The sequence below is a fragment of the Ambystoma mexicanum genome, chromosome 2p, assembly GCF_040938575.1.
Source record: "Ambystoma mexicanum isolate Mex_15411 chromosome 2p, UKY_AmexF1_1, whole genome shotgun sequence".
Lineage (NCBI taxonomy): Eukaryota > Metazoa > Chordata > Amphibia > Caudata > Ambystomatidae > Ambystoma > Ambystoma mexicanum.
In genome coordinates this window covers 25,253,325-25,270,898 of record NC_090923.1, presented here as the reverse complement: position 1 = coordinate 25,270,898, position 17,574 = coordinate 25,253,325, and the positions used below count along the sequence as shown (strand labels likewise).

At 44.5% G+C, this 17,574-nt stretch overlaps 1 protein-coding gene across 10 annotated transcripts in view; it reads right to left on the bottom strand.

The window, feature by feature from the left end:
• Nucleotides 1-17,574, bottom strand: part of PBRM1 (polybromo 1) — a 1,258,882-nt gene that overhangs the window by 342,698 nt on the left and 898,610 nt on the right. For all 10 annotated transcript variants that reach the window (XM_069643172.1, XM_069643175.1, XM_069643176.1 and 7 more), the window contains one exon: nt 15,629-15,839. In XM_069643172.1, coding sequence (XP_069499273.1) covers nt 15,629-15,839 — 211 coding nt within the window. The remainder of the gene's footprint in view (nt 1-15,628; nt 15,840-17,574) is intronic.

Genomic DNA, 17,574 nt, shown 5'->3' with positions numbered 1-17,574 from the left:
GACTTAGTTCTTAATTTGTCTGATCATCATCTAAAAATGGAAGACATTACTTTGTTGAATAAAGGTTTCTCTTTCGCCCCTTCCACCAATTTGGACCCAATAAATGTACACATAGATTTGTTCAAGTTCATTAGGAAATTGAAACTTAAAAAGTTTTTTGCAACGCAAGTCCCAATGTTCCAGGCTAAAGAACCAGATATTGAAGACAGTGATTACACAATCAAAGATATAAGAGATATTCACCTTTTGAGCACACTACAGGATACAATAGAACGACCCATTCATGAAACATTATATGATTTGAAAATACAACAAACCAGCATTCAAACAAGGGACCTGAAAGTGAGATCTAAGTTCACCCCAAACTTAACCCCAGATAACCTTGTGGACACTTTTTACCAAGCAGTTACCAAAGATCTTAATGACCACATGGACAGAAACACGAAAAAGAAAAAGAGCAATAGAAATGGCATCAAACATGATCATGACAATTTGACCAAAGCAGAAAGAATAGCACTTTTGGACCTGAAAAACAAACGAAGGGATTCAGGAAATGTGGGACCTGCACGATGTGCAAACATGCGATGGATAATTTGACAAGTTTTGAAGACCAACATGGCACCAACCTTAACATTGTTGAACATATCAATTGCCGAACCAAATATGTTGTATATACCATCATTTGTGGATGTAATAAGATCTACATAGGGAGCACCATTAGAGAACTGAGAACAAGGATCAGAGAACATTTTTCATCCATTGGGAATCCAAATACAAATTCACCGTTGGCTCAACACTGGCAAAAGGAACATCAATGTGACACCAAAAAAACTTTAAAATTTGCCGGACTCAAGAGAGTGACCTTGGGACCAAGAGGAGGGAACCATGAGCTGAAATTGCGACAAGAGGAAGCCAAATTGATCTGTAAATTTCGTACTGTGGAAAGAGGTCTGAATTCAGACAATGAAATGTATTCCTTTCTATAACTATCAACATCGCTTGAACCTGGAACTCAGGGTTCCAGAAGAGTTAGTACATAACGACAATAGGACATTTTTACTTACTCTCAACAAACAGGATATTCACAATGTTAAGGAACGCCATGTTTTAACTAATATTTGTGGAAGTCAGATTTACAATTGCTCGATAGTATTGCATGTTAATATGAAACATAAGGAGTCTCGTTTTTACTTTTATTAACCATTAATCAATGTATCACACTTCCCGTATACTAACCATCATGTTTAACAAGCCAGGCCGATAACCGCATTAGTACGAGTGTGTTTTTGTACATGACACAACATATTGCATATTTTTTACTAAAATGACTCTTAAAATCAGGAGCATTTATATTTCCATACTTCATTTGGCAATTTAGTACAACCGACATGAATAGGGAACAAGTTTAAGTACGGGACATTGGGAAACAGGCAATCTAGCCCGCAAGATGGCGCGTAAATAGGAAACACTGACAATCGACATCAGAAAGAACGAGAGTACGTAAGTAACATTGGGAAACTAGGACTTTAGCCCAAAAGATGGCACCCAAAGCTAGAAACAGTAGTAGGACTGAGGTTGCCTAGAAACCAGTTTATACAACAGACAGGGTCAGGGCGGACACGCCGGAACGCGGACGGAGTACGTAAGTAACATTGGGAAACTAGGACTTTAGCCCAAAAGATAGCACCCAAAGCTAGAAACAGTAGTAGGACTGAGGTTGCCTAGAAACCAGTTTATACAACAGACAGGGTCAGGGCGGACACGCCGGAACGCGGACGGAAAGAAATAACAGAACAACCTAGGTGAGTCTAACAGCAAGAGCAGCCCCCTCAGGCACAGGATATGTAATACAGACATGCGGACCCTCGTGGTCTTTGTCCTTACCAGACATACCTTCTGTACTTGACGAAACAGTATTGTTTTAAAATCATGTCATGATTCTTATGTTAACCTCTATTCCACGCACATGAACAGGAAGGCGAGTCAACCTAACAATACAATCTCGGTCAACTAATTGTAGATCAATATAGAGATCAGCGTCGCTTCCCGTGTTTTAAATTAAAGAAGGAGACACCCCCACCATATGTTAATTTTATTAGCACCCATAGATGAAGTTGGACATGGAAATTTCAGAGACGGCTTTAAAGAGTTTCTGCATTACAACCTTTTTAAGTTACATCATGAAATGTTCATCGAACTGACTGTAGATGGGTATTTTTTCCCCCCAGGTAGCTGGGATTATCCCATGACCGCACATGAAAGCTGACCATTATATACACATTCACGGTTAACAATAGGTAAGATATTTAATCATTTCTTGTATATGATTAGAATTATTTACACCTGATTGACCCATGAATCTCACCTACCTTTGTATTAACATGTTTGTTTTTTCTTCCCTTTTTTGTGTTCTTTCTCTAATTCCCACAAACCTCCTACCCCTCTCCCCCTCCCGAACATGGCCATTTGTTCTCAAATATCTTTCTATTTTCTCTTTGTACTTTGACTGAATGTACAATGATTCGTAATTATTGTGTTTTACATCAATGGCTAATTCATTTCATTTTGTTGATCATTTAATTTGTGCTTTCTTGCTTATTACAATATCTGACTTGTAAATTAATTTATCATTTATGAATTATGTAGCCCTGATTTGAAAAAGACGTTGGATACGTCGAAACACGTGTTATCACCATAGGGCAACGTTTTCAAGATAAATTGAGTAATATCAATTTCCAATTGGAGTCATGTGATTTTTTCCATTTTAAGGATTTCATATCAATGGGCGCTGTAGCACATTTAAAGGGTAACCATTTTCATTTCTGCCTTTTACCTATGGAGTAGAGGAATCCAAGACTCCTGGGTTACCCTAGCTCCATGCGACCTTTTCAAATTGAAGTACTGCATAACCAAAAGGGCGCAGAGTTCTAAGTGAGAAGTACCTCAAACAGATTCCTCACACTATTTCTATATTATGAAAACACCACATCTCTAAACTGACTCTCCTCACCTATATCTGGGTCCACTACCACAGGTTGGCACCCAAGATAAATGAACATGAGAGGTTGGGGCCAGGAAACCACATAATCTAACAAGGAGGAGAAGTCCTCTAGGGGCCTGGAAAATTAAGCACAGCACCCTAAAGACATCAAATCTTGACTTGGAATCAAGATCTAACACATATAGGTATGGGGTATGTAGAAAAGGGAACCATACTTTGTAAACATCGTTTTAAAACAGTTGTAAAGGCACCAAAGGCAACATGGACATACATTAATTCAAGGCTGCTGGGCACTGTACTAAAATAATATGAATGCACATAATACAATATCATGCTTGTGGGTGGCAAACCTGTTTCTACACAGAGCACAAGCCATCCAAAAACAATCAGTCCAGCCAGTTTAGGGAAAGCCACAATGCGGATCATTGACTAGAACTCTATCGCTCACAGTCAGGCAAGTCATTAGGCCTCTTAAATCCTATGGAGGTGGAGGAGTTTGAACAGGTATGTTTAATCATCTTATGTATTCTGATTCATTCTGCAAACACTGGATAGGTTCCAGAAATCACTGAGCCCACTTTTCTCATGACTTGGTTCAGCTAGAGGTGGTCAAGGGGTCTTGGGTGCATAGGTCACTTTTGACATCAGTTTTTGGATTAGGCTAGTTTGCAGGTCTCTGCTCAGATGGATCGGTTTTGGACACCTCTACTTGACTAAAGAAAGGACGATCACTCTGCCAATGACATCCGAGGTCCCCCAGGAGGCGATGCAGGTAGTGATTGGAAATGGCCACTCTGAAGAAATGGCAGCAGTCGACCCTTGTGATGGAAACATTGAAACTGGTTCTACAAGGCCCCTCTTCATGGTGAAGACCTGCCACTGCATGGGAATGCCTATTTCATACGTCAAGCATCTGTTTAGTCCTATGGTTCAAACTGGGATCGAATGATGCAGCAAAGTAGCCCCCAGAATGTCACTGGGGATCCCCAGTGATACAACTGCAAAACCCCTTTTTCCTGTATGTCTTGTAGATTATGTTGTGTACACCCCGTGTTTAGCATGCCCTGGACCACCCTATGTCCTGGGTGCACTATTGTTTAAATATATGTTCTTCAAACTGTTGTATACCACTGTGCCCTTAGGTGGAACTCTGTACCTCAATACAAAAGCGGTTGATACTCATTCTGTATTTCCACCAATTTTAATTACCCCTGTCCGTTCCTTTGAGCCTTTCGTGCTTATCGAAAGCTATGTAAACTAATTGAACAATAACAATTGTAGTTTTTTGAAATAAACTCATTTGTTCAGAATCGTAGCTTGCTTTTTGTAGGATCTCACATCCTGATTATTTTTGATTATTATATACGTACCCTCCTGGGTAGATCAGGACCCCGCCAGGCGCCCTTATTTTTACTTGACTAAACAAGACAGCCAAAGGACAAGCAAAAATCTCATGGCACAGCCATTTTAGAATATATATGGTATTCTATCTGGTATTAAGTAGTAAAATGCAAATGTACACGAGAAAAATAAAACAAAAACAGTAGAAAAGTACCCGCTGCTACTAGCCCGCCCTGGGCACATCATGTAAGTAATCAAAAAGTTACAGTTAACAAAACCTCCGGGTCAGAAACTGTCCCAATCGCATTTCGGAGAAGGTGATGTGTGCAGGACAAATCCACATAAACTTAACTATGGAGAACAGAGTTCTCCTACACTGATAGACCTATTGATTGATCAGTGCCGCCAAAACAGAGGAGCTTAGCAAGGCAAGTGAAGTAAAACAACTTCACTTGCCTCCAAATGTCAGAACAGGTTCAAGACAATAGCAAAATGTTCAGTTGTCCGATTAATGCCTATGGACAGAAAGCAGCAAAGCAAAATCTTTCCTAACAGCCTTGACAATCATCAAACTTCTGATGGCCAGCCAAACAGTGCAGGTCTCTACATAGAATTCTTTGTGTGCATTTGTGTGTTCAAACTCGGGGGATATGCATTCCAGAGGAATGTCCAGAGATCCATCTACAGGCACACACAGAGAATAAGTTACTCAAGCCCTTTGTAAGCCCCTGGCTGGAGCTCACAAATGACCGACCCTATATGGTGATTGCCTGTTGCCACTCGTTCACGCGCACATACAAGGGACAAACAGGTATGGTTGCTAGTTTACTGGATTTCAAACAACTAGAGCTAACATTTCGGGCTCTCTCAGAGAGCAAGAAAGTCTTTATGGGTGGTCAAATGCCCCCCCCCCCCCCCACCAATTATGTAGCCCCGAAATAAACTAACTTTACCACCAACCAGAACCTGGACACACTGTCTGGGAGATTTGTCATTTCTATGCCAAATCCCCTCTACCTATGAGACCCCCTGGCACTTTATTCCGGACCTCTTGACCTTTTTCCTGTTCTCTTGAATGAGGGGAGCTTTTTGCCCCTCATTCAATCTTTTTGCTCTGACCATGGGAACCCTGTTCATTTTGTTTTTACTTTGTTTTATGGAGACTTGCGTTAATCCATCCATTTTAAAGGCATCTGTGTTTCACTGTTGAAGCACACATCACATTTTGTGGAGTGCTGCTGGGAGCCCTGGGGGCAATTCTTTTTATATTCTTTTATTCTCTTTAAATGTTCTCAAGTTAAGGGGAATAGGGGCATGGCCAGTGAGCAACCGATGCCACAGTGAAACTTCAGAGCTCCTGCTCCAGACCGCACATTATCCTGCCTTTTATCCAGAAGAAAAGCACTTTGCACCACAAGAAAAAGCACATCATGGATCGGAACACCCAGAGAGCCTGAGGCATGTAATAACGGGCAGAATCACGGGCCGGTTCCAGCCCATTGACCGAGCAACTAAAGGACAGAGAGGCACTGACTGAGGGAGCAAGTTGGCGCCGAGCGCGAAGACTACAGACTGGGGCGCGTGAGCATCGGTAGGCCCCCCACCTCCAGGAGGACAGCACAGAGCGATAGTGGCCAAGTTGTTGAATTATCGAGACAAGGTACTGCAGGTGGCGCGCAAAGCTGAATACATTGACACAGAGAATGCCAAAATCCTGATCTTTCCTGATTTCACGCAGGAAGTCCAAAGACAGAGGAGGTCCTTTGATTCGGCCTGTAGAATGCTCCGGGAATTTAATCTGTGTTACAGGACTATCTTTCCGGCGAAGCTGCGATTGATGGAGGGAGGCAAATCCTTTCTATTTACTTCCACACAGGTGGAATGGGACAGGCTGGACAAGGAAGCACCGACAAGAGTACCCAGTGGTCTCGGCGACCGACAGCCAGGGTACAAAGACAATGAAAGAGTGGAGGGCTAGACCGAAATGACTAGGGTGGGTGTGAGTTGATGGCATGGCCAGGGGATGAAGAGGAGAGAGGTTCTGCAAAGGAAATCAGTGCTTATGCATGACATGTGGCTGGAGAGGGCATAATCTAGGCCACCCAGACAACGGGATCCCTCTGATCACACAGAGAACTGGTGTGAAATGGAGGACGATCTCGGTTGGTATAGGTTGAGGGAGCTAGGAGGGGGGGGAGGAGAGAGTTGGGGAGGAGGAGTTGTTTAATGTTGGGGTGATGTTCATTGTGTTCAGCAAGAGGAAGGGGATCCGGCGCCACTACAAGCATCAAATGAGAGGGACTGACCTCAAGCAAACGTACTTTACTCGAAGACACAGGCGCGAAACCCTCTTAAGACAGGCACGTGGGGGGACTAGGCAACAGGGCAAAGATAGCGAAAGTGGGACAATATTTAAAGAGGCACTTCATACAATTGCCACTGTTGCAGGAAACTCACATGCAGGGGGCAGATCTAAAAGCATTGGAGTCCAAGTGAGGAGGGCAGGTATTTGGCTCCTTGTACTTGACATACACTAAGGGAGTACTGGTATGGATAGCTCTGGGGATCCCCATTCAGGTGGAATGAAGAGGGAGACAAGGAAGGGAGGACAATCTCCATTATGGGTCAGTGGAAGGACAGGAAATGTACGTGATAAACTCGTATGCCTCGAATGTAGACTATGGGAACTACTTCCCATCAGTGGTGAAACTGAGAGGAGGTCAACGTACAGGGCTGTACTTCTGGGGATGACATCAACTGTATCCTATACCTGGAGCTGGACAGAACAGGGAAGGCGGGCACCACGAAACCACAGGCACGAGCACCGCTGCACTGAATTCTGGGGGAATTTGATCTGGTGGAGCCGTGGCAGGAAACACACGGAGCGGAAAGGGGATACTCGTATCACTTGGGCGTGTATGGTTCGTACTCTAGACTGGACTACTTATTTTCAGGCAGGGAGCACTTTCACTGGTTTGTGCAGCACAATATCTGGACAGGAGCCTGTCCGATCACTCACCATTTGTGACAAGGCTGGGGAGACTGGGACTCCTTGGGGGCCACGATGTCTAGGATGAGACAGGGGTTACTGGAGGATAGAGCCTATGTGCAAACTCTGGGGGAGGTCATAGCCTCTTTCTTGAATTGGATGAGGGATCGGTGAGTGATGTAGGAATACAGTGGGAAGCATTTAAAGCGACCCTGAGGGAGTGTGCATGTCCCAAACGGTGGGGGTTAGGTGGACTCTGAACAACTCCATGAAACATCTAGAGGGGGAAATCCAGAAACTAGAGGTGGATTTAGCAAAGGCACAGCAAGTCAGCGACCTGCTGGCTGAAAAGATGTCAGCACACAGGGAGGTAGAAGACTCCCTGGTGCAATTTGACCAGAGATGTTACACTGAACGTATAGACTGGGAAGGTAACAAGGTGGGCTGGTTTATGGCATGGCTAATACGGCAAGAACACCCAGGGAGAACGATCACACAACTGTGAGACCCGGCAGGACAATTGTGGTCACACAACAGGAAATAAATGAGGTATTCCTGGAATATTATAGGCAATTGTACATGAAGGAAGGTACATATTCGGACCGAGAAGCCTCGGATCTGCTGGATCTGGTACGGCTGCCCAGACTAGAGGGCAAGGCAAGTGAAGTGCTAGAGGCACCGATAGAAGAAGGGGAGATATATGGCGCAATAAAGTCGATGCAGGCTATTAAAGCCCCGTGGAGTGGTGGGCTCCCAGTGGAACTGTATAGGAAATCTGATGACATCATGGACCCCAACTGAAATGGGTTTACGACAACGCACTCTAAAGGGTGAGCTACCGGAGTTAATAATGGAGGCGGTGATCACAGTATTGCTGTAGAAGGATAAGGACCCGGCCCAATGTACATCACGCTCTGAAACACCTGTGTACAAGCGCAATATAAATAAAATATAAATTTAATTCAATATAGGCCTATTTCCTTACTAAATGTGGATGCCAAGATCCTTGGAAAAGTGCTGGCATCCAGGTTGGTGAGGGTAGCTCCCGTTCTGGTGGACCCGGACCGGTGTGGATTCATAGGGAGGTGGGATACAGGCATAATGCAAGTAGGTTGCACAATGTGATGGATCTAGTCAAAGACTCTCAGAGGGAAATGGCGCTGGCAGCGCTGGACGCAGTCAAAGCATTTGACTCACTTGAGCGGCTAGGGTTGTTCAGAGTACTGTAGGCCTATGGTTTTGGAGATACATTTTTGAAGCGGCTACTGTGGACAACCTGAGGGTATTTCCCCCAAGTAGATCTCGGGAATCCCTTATTCAGGTGGTTAAGGAAGAACCAGCTCTCTCAAGGTCCAAACATAGGGGTAGAAAAACTGAGGAGGATCACATGGATAAGGGATGCCAGGGTTATGCTCAGGGAAATGCCCCAGGTGAGATGCAGTACTATACCGAGGGGAAAGGAGGACGACAAAGTCCCTGAGGCCTTCATAGGCTACAATACATCTGCCACGCCTCCTCCCATTAAATCTCTCCTACCCAGATCCAATAACCCCTCCGTACAGAACTACTCCCCTTAGTTCTCCAACCCACTTGCACCCGAAGATTACCTATCCCAAAATCCCTGTTTTCCTATGTCCTGCCCGAACATTCGCAGACATTCTTCACCACGTCCCTTGGATTATTTTCTGCACTCCTGAACCTGCTCAAATAAAACACAGCCGTTCCCATAATCCCCCTTGTTTATTTCACGGTCCCAGCTATTTCAGTTTGCCCCGCAAACCCTACCAATTCCGTCCCTCCGATAGTCACTTTCAGAACTCCCAGTTGAAAGTGACTAACAATTACAGTTCTCACAAACCCTTCAAAACCCACCCTTCTGAAATCACCTACCCCCCTAGAACAAAGACTATAATTCCCTATACCACCTCTTCCACATCCAGTCCCGTAGGATACTCTGACAATGCAACCCCTCCCCTTCCCAACACGAACACCGTTTTACCTCATGAAAGACAGTAGACTTGTAATAAAACGGTTTACCTGACATGTCCAGACGCAAGGGTCAGGCAAAGTCAGGAAATTGACTCGCACACACCAGATGGCCCTTCCTGTTCCCCACAGGGATAAAAGGTGGCACAAGAGAGCACAGTACAAGCAAGGCACCGTACGAGCAAGGCAGAGAGCACGACAAGACAGCTATCCAGACCCAGCAGTTCAAAAGGAGGAGAAAGGCATCCAATATCGAGAAGCTGACAAGGAGAGACGCAACCATGCCCTTTTCAACTCAGACCCGCGAAACCTCCTCCGAGGGAATCGTAAGGCCGCGGACAACACATGTCAACGGTACACAGAGCGTGTGTACGCTGAAATGCCGGAGTGAGGGTAAGTCCTGCTACCGTGGTACCGGCCTTGACTCCAGATCTATGGAAAGCCAAGCGTTTCGTCACAGTCGGTGAGTCAAATGGAGAACCGATAAGAACCGGGCTGTGTTGAATGAAAGTTGCAAAGTAGCATATGAAGAAGAGTTCAAAGAACTGTATAAGGCTTAAGGGAAACCAGCTACAGAGGGAACCGGCACCATGTGAGTTCTGACTCCCATGTCGAATATGACTAGATACAAGAAGGCTGTAGGAGAGCCGCCAAGAGAAGTCAAAGTGGTCATACAGGAGGTCGAGCAAAATTCCTGTACCATCGAAAGTCTTTGACCGACAAACTGTTGAGCAAGTAAGGGAAGCAAATCCCTCATGGTGAAAAGTTAGTACATTAACTGTATATCGAAAAGGTCGGCGAGAATGAACTCCGCCGAGAGAAACCTGGTTAAAAGGACATTGAGATTTGTGAAAGCGAGAAACAGAGTGTTGACAAGCGTGAACCCGGCAGAGGGATGTCCACAAGAATTGTTTAAAGAGACATTAAGACGGCTGAAAGTCAAAAGGGGCATTTGCTTTGTGCAGAGCCATAGTGAACAAGTGTCCTCCTTGTCAATTGGGATCAGAGCCTGGTCGAGAGAGACCCAGGGGTGAAATTCTAGCACCCAAAGTTCAATAAGAAAGGAACTGTTTTTGTGAGATCATTCAAAGCAATATTGTGAAGTCTGCGCCCGGAATAGGGGGACCCAGGGGTGAAGTCGTCACCCAAAGTCTACGTGAAGCAGAACTTTGTGTTTGTTTGTTGAATACATCAGGCCTCGGAGGAAAGAGACATTTATTGAAAAGAGACTTTACCCTTGAAGAACCCGATAGCTGGAACGGAACTGTCAACTCATGCTGAAAGTCCCACCTTGACCGTGCTAAAAAGGTGGGGAAGGGAGAACTCAAGGCAATCATAGCCTGACTTATTATTTGAACACTGTTTCCTGATACCCAGTCCCACACTATTTCTGTAATTAGATGTAAGGAATTGGTAATAGGTTTTTCTTAGCATAGGCCTTTTTATTTTTGACACAACGCCACTAGGACTGCCTTATTTTTCATTTGATGGTCGACATTTCCTCCCATCTTCGATTTAGGTTAGGCGTCTTTCCACCCTGCATTTATAGTTCAATAAACACCCTTGAACTTTGATCACTTGTGTCTGTCTTCACTGTTGGTTCCTTACACTACGCCTTTTGTTTCGTAACCCCACAGCTAGGGTGAAAAAGGGGAACTGGGTATCGCAAGGATGGTCATTGGGTAGACGGACACGACAGGGCTGCCCAGTCTCACCTATCCTTTTTGCCTTAGTGCTAGAACCGTTGGCTAGATATTTCAGATCGTACATCCCAAAGGTGGGCATATGGGCTGGAGGGATGAGTCATAATATCTCCCTTTACGCAGATGATATTCTGCTATATATGTGGACAATCCTCCTGACAACATGCCTATATTATCAGAGGTGCTAGAGAACTTCTGCAAACAATCGGGTTATCAGGTTAACTGAGAAAAGTCGCTACTATTCCCGTTGGCGGTGCTGAGCACACAGCGGAGAGATGCACTCCCAGATTGGGGTCTCCGGTGGGAGGGAGAATCCTTTAAGTACTTGGGGATACAGGTTTTCCATGAGATGGAGGAGACATTCACGTACAACACTTGGCGGGCCCTCTCGCATATTCGGGAGGCAGTACAATTCTGGAATAGCTATTTGAAAAATGGTGGTCCTCCCAAGGCTTTTATATTACTTTGCAAACATCCCATATGTCATCAAAAAGGTGTTCTTTCAGAAGCTGGGCAAGACGTTGGGGGAATTGCTGTGGAACACAGGGCGCAGTCGGGTGGCCATGTGAACGATGCAACAGAGATGGGAAGAGGGAGGGTTAAATATGCCTGATTTTGAACCATATTATGGTGGCACAGTTAAAAGGGGTAGCACATTGGCAAGTGGACTCGGAAGTGGGAAGGAAGGCTGCTAGGAGGATTCACAAAGGTGAGACAGGTTGTGGAACTGCTGGAAGGACCCATAGGGGGTAAAAGGGATACCAAGGCTTAAAGGGTGGTACGGGTAATCTGGAAGAAATTGCTGGGGCGGCTGCGGGTGAAAGAGCTATATAGCATGCACTTACCAATGGGCTTCGAAACCAGCATTAGGGTAGCGCTGAGGAACATAGGGCTCGGAATCTTAAGAGAGTGACAATGAACCTCACTAGGGGACTTCTTTGTAGGGGGTGCATTACTAAAATTCGAGGAATGGAGACAAGCATATGGGGTGGCAAGTGGTCACTTCCTTACATATGCGAGGGTGATGAAGCGAATGGCAGAAATATGGAGAAGCATCGCAGTGGAACCAGAGGGAAGCCCACTTATTCAAACACTACTGGACCTAAGAGGGGGGGTGGGGCACAAGGTATCCAGGGTGTATGGGGCATTGCAAGAAACAAAACAGGATAAGGGCCTGGCGGTCAAAGAAAAATGGGAAAGGGATTCAGGAGTCCCAATTACAGAGGAGAAGTGGGCGAGGATGTGGGAACAGGTCAAGAAAATGTCCAGGAATGCACAATTCCAACTAACCCAGTTTTGCTACTTGCATAGGGTATACTTTACACTCCAGAAATCAATCATCGCCTCACGTTTGCCCCAGATGCAGAAGGGATTATGCGGGTCTTTGGCACATGCTTTGGGAATGTCCGATCGTCGCAGAGTATTGGGGAGGTGTGCAGGAGCGGCTGAATATTTTAGTGGTGAGCAGGTATGAATGTACGTACGAGGTGCGTCTGTGGGGTTTGTTACTGGGGGCGAAGAGATTTAAAAAGCAAAACAAAATAGCGAGATTTCTACTGGGGTTAGCCAAACGGCAAATAGCGATCGCCTGGAGCGGGCCCATCGCTGGGACAATGACTTCAGGATGTACGTAGGTGGGGTTTTGCGGAAGTGGCTTACCTGAACAAATGCAGAGACCAAGAGGGGGAGAAAGCTCTGGCATTGGACTGGGTGCAACTGCTGAATGAACTGGCATCCATGCAAGACTTGAAACCCCTGTGAGCAAGCTCACATGCAAATTGAATAAAGCAGAGATCAGGAAGAAGGGGAGGGCAAAGGCCAACAATTAACAGACTGCAGCAATTCATGGACACTGAGGGATGCAAGTCGGGGACTGGTGCCACCAGAGGTGGGTGGAAGAGGGGCTGGGCAAGGAGGGAGAAAAAGTTATGGGGTAGACAGAGGGGGGTGGGAAGGCAGGATGCAGGAGAGGGGGGTGGGGGAAGTGGGAAGGGATACGTTGTTTGGGTCTGGTATGGTTTGGTTCTGTTGTGAAACATTAATAAAACTTAATAAAGTAATGATATGTATGCTGCCTGATGTAGCCCCCCGTAACATGAGGCAAGGCTTTCCCAGTCTGTGTAATCTTACCTCCTTGACCTGTATGCTGCCTGATGCAGCCCTCTGTAACATGAGGCGAGGCTTGTCAGCCTGTGTACGCTTTTCTTTTGTTTTTATTATGCTTGTAACTATTTGTGTATTCATGCACTAACGTACCATGCACTTTCTTCAAATAACACCTAGATGCCTCAGGACTTTATGCGCTGAAAGAAATGCTAAATAAATAAATAAAAAATGTAAAAAGCTCAATAAAGAAATGTATATATATATTTTTTTTGAAAAGGTTAAGGGGTTACTTTTTACCCGTCTTAGCTTTTCCTTTTGTGAGATCAGCACACACCTCCCTACCTTGTACCCACTTTCTCACTGCTCCTGTAATATTTCTGTTACAGTAACAAGCATACACTTATGGCTGGTGGCAGTGAACATGTTCTACTGACTTGTTTGCAATTGTTACTCGCAGGCAGTCTTCACAGCTGCGGTTATGCACATAAGGGGCACTATTGTCCCAAAATGGTGGCTTATTTCTTTTATCGCCATTTTCCGTATGCTTCTCCTTTCTTAGTCCTTCTGTCACCCTGAGCGAGGGCGGTCCTGGTATAACTTTTGTCTTTGGCGGGAATCCTTTGTGAAGCCTGCAAAGGCTACAGTGTTTCTTCAAGGACAAGAAACAGGGAAGAACCCAGAATCTCCACTGTCCTTTGTCTTCTGGTGTGCCCGAGAGATCCCAGTTCCTACTGGGGGGCTGGCTGTCTTGCTCTGACAGCCAACCACCCCTTTACTGCAGGGAGAGTTTGCAGATAATGAGTGTGGGTTCCTGATAAAAGGAGAGGATCCTGAGGTAAAAGGAGAGGATCCTGAGGCAAAAGACGAGTCGACCGCTGGAACAGAAGAACCAAAGAAGACGACCAGAGATGGCTGCAGACCCTTCCAGCAACTGCAAAGAGACCATTGCTGTCCTGACTGTTTTCTAATTGACAGAGGAGCTCCGAATAGGGAGACTCCTTCCCATTGGCTAGTCGGAACAATCAGCCATAAAACAACCTGCAATAAGTCATCCCACAACGTGCTGCGACCTTCCAGGTTGCAAACCGCCAATACCCTGGGACCTCTGACCATATTGCAGTGCATCGTCTTCTTGTGAACGAATCCTCCCAGAACTTTGGTGGGCTCCTGTTGGACCCCGTGAGGGAAGGTCCACCTCCTCAAAGTCCCCTTACCAGAGTGCAGGACTGAAGAATCGAAGCAGTTTGAGCGGGCGTTAAACCTTCCTCATTGGAGCCTGTGAAAAGGTGCCAAAACTGCAGACCGATGTTGGGGCACATAGAATCCTTTGCTGGGAGTGCCTTCTCTCAACTGCTGCTGCGACATCCCTTCCAGAGTCCCTTCTTTCATCACCACGACCAAGGAACGGATCCTCCGTTGCTGGACCATGAAAGAATGCAGCTGCATCTTCTTCACAACTCCTCAGGTACTGTGGGACTCGTGGTAGTACATCCCTGGAGCCTTTGTGTCGCTCTTTTGCTGATGGAGCCGATTCCGGTGGTTGGGTGTTCACCCATACCGTGCACCCAGGACTAACGTGTGCACCCACAGGAGGCCTGTCCCAAGGTCCATGTAACCTTTTTGATCAACAAAAGTCCTTTACTTGCTTGTTTTTGAAGAATCCTCTGGAACTTTTCCTTTTCTGCATCTGTGCCTTACCTGCTTTACCTCCGATCTGACTTTAAAAAACTCCTATCTCGATAGGGATGCACTGCTAAACCCTTAAGGCCTCTGAAAAGTAATGCACGTTTTTAAAGGTACTGACCTGCTATTGTTGGTGTTGCTTAACCTTTTTGTTCCTACTACAGAACACTTTCATAGTTTCTATAACGAGTGATTTTAATCACCTGTGAACTGTGTTCAATTACATGTATAATACTTGACTTATGGTTTACTCACAAGTATTGCTTTGTTTTGATTATGCGTTGCTTAGTTGAAATAATACTTACCTGAGATTTAACTTTAACCTTGTATATTTAAAATAACTATTTTACTATATCTAAAAGTTTCTTTGGGCATATGTATTTACGGAGTTCATTGTACTTACCTACAGCTCACATCTCCCTCCTAAGATAAGCATGGATGCTCTGCCATACTACCAAACCATTGAATAGTACAGACTTCTACTAGAAGTTAGGGCCTGTATACCAAGGGAAGGTTTTATACAGACTTCCCAAAGGTAGACTTCAGGAAAACTTTCCTAACACTGGCTGGCCTAACACTGGCTGGGTAAGGTTAGTGGACTATAAAGACTAGGGGGCACCCCTTTGTGACCACAGCAGGGCAGTAAGGGTTCCCAGGGTGCTCAGACAATAGAGAGTCAGCCCGCCAGGGATATAGGTTTGGGACATTACTGCCCTTCCTTAAGGAGTAAAAGAAATCCCATTAATAAAGACAACCTGAACTAACGTCCAGACTAAAGTGTGTGGCAAACAGTTGAGAATGCACAAGTGGCCACATTACCTGAGGTGGCGTGTATGGCATCACATCCAGCTCACTAGCCATTGGTGACTGGATCGGAGGCAAGGGTGGTGCTTCAATGATCTCACTTTCTTCTAAAACAGCTGGAATAATCTCCTCTGCGCCTCGCTCCAGTTCTGCAAATTTTACTTCCAATTCATGGATCTTCTTCTCCAGAAGTGGCGACGGTTCCTTCTGTGGAACAATCGGTTTTCTAGAAGAAAAGGAAATTGACTTAGATATTGTAGATTCTGCATACTACCCTTAATTAGGTTCTATAAAGCAAAAGTAATACCTGCTCTACTGTATGGATATTGAAAGCCAGGCATACAAGTTAGATTGAGTACGCTTAGAAGGAAGGATATGGATAAAAGCTTTTCAACCTCCCAATGGGTCTCCCTGTGGCTTCTCTGCATGTCCTCACTAAGGGTCTGGCTGGAGTGGAGGATTGTTACACTCTTTGTAAAGGTCATGACTCCTTTGACTACAACCTTAAATGAAGATTTAAAAGTAGAAATGAATCTTGGTAAAGTGTCTGTTCTTCAAAAATTTAAATCTGTGGCAGAAACAGTTCTGACTGGGTGTGGTTGCACTTTAGACGAATTGGTGGAAAACCTGGCAAGGTAAAAAAAATCTATTATGAAAGCTGACTTGTCTAACAATAGAAACAATGCACAGTTATTGTCTGCATTTTTCATTTAATAGAATAGACAACTCGCTTGGGACTCTACAAAGATACCTATGTAGGTTCCCTAATACTTCTTGGCGGCACCAATTCTTGAGATTCCATCTGAATTTGATACACACTGAGAGTTCCTTGAGGCGCGCAATAGGACACATGAGTATGATGATTCATGCCAATTTTGCTCATGGTCGGTTTCTAAACAAACGCTAAAGCATGTGGTGCTAATATGCCCATCTCTTCAGGAATGGCGGAAATTGTATTTTGGTCGAATGGCGGAAATTGTATTTTGGTCGCTTTGTATATAAAGAGGTGTGGCTTAACTCAGATGAGTTTTGGTATAGGTTATGCTTGGGTCATGAAACCTTTTTAACCATTGAAGTGTTTACATTTTTAATTAAGACGGGTTTATTGAATAATACATGAATATATTCTATGTACTTTATGAATTTACATTGTGGTGTATGTTTTGCGAGAACAGTTCTATGTATAACAGTATTTGTAAGCTGTTTTATGCTATTTTGGTCTAGACACGTGAAAGGTAAATTTTACTTGACTACAACCCATTAAATAAGAAACAGAAAAGGCAAATATGGGTCATGTGTGGATGAAAATGCTAACATGAAGAATAGAAGCCATGTTGGTAACTGTTCAAACGGAACAACATGATTTATTGTTAGGCAGCTCTTCCACAGCCCTGTGTTCAGAGTTTGTTAGGAGGGTTTTTCAGAACCTACCCTGGCTAAGGGTTCTGAGAAGCCCTTTTAAAAGGTGCAACTAGATTACACTCAAGTCTTTCACCAAAGGTAGAGCGATGAGCAGGAAGCCTTAGCCTCAGGAGTAGGTAGGCTTACTGTGAAATACAATTAAGAATTACAAGTCTTTAAGAAGGAACTGAGTTTGACTATACATTCACACAAATTGCATCAAGTACAACACACTATCAGGTAAGTACCATCACTATTAAACGTATATACATCCAGAGTTTGTTAACACAAAAATGTATTACCTAGAACTTTAGTATTTAAAACAGTTGGATATAGGTGAATACATTGTAAGATACCTAAAGTAGGGGAAAAAAGATTTGAGGTAAATTCGCAAGACTTTCAATAGCTAATATTTTCCAACGCACAAGATCAATGTTTTCGAGGCCCATCAGTACCCTTCTCAGAGTTCAGTCTGAAACTTAAAAAGAAAACCACTGCAATAACACTTTGTATTTATAAATGCGATTTGGCAAGTTTTCTATGACCCCTTTGATTACATT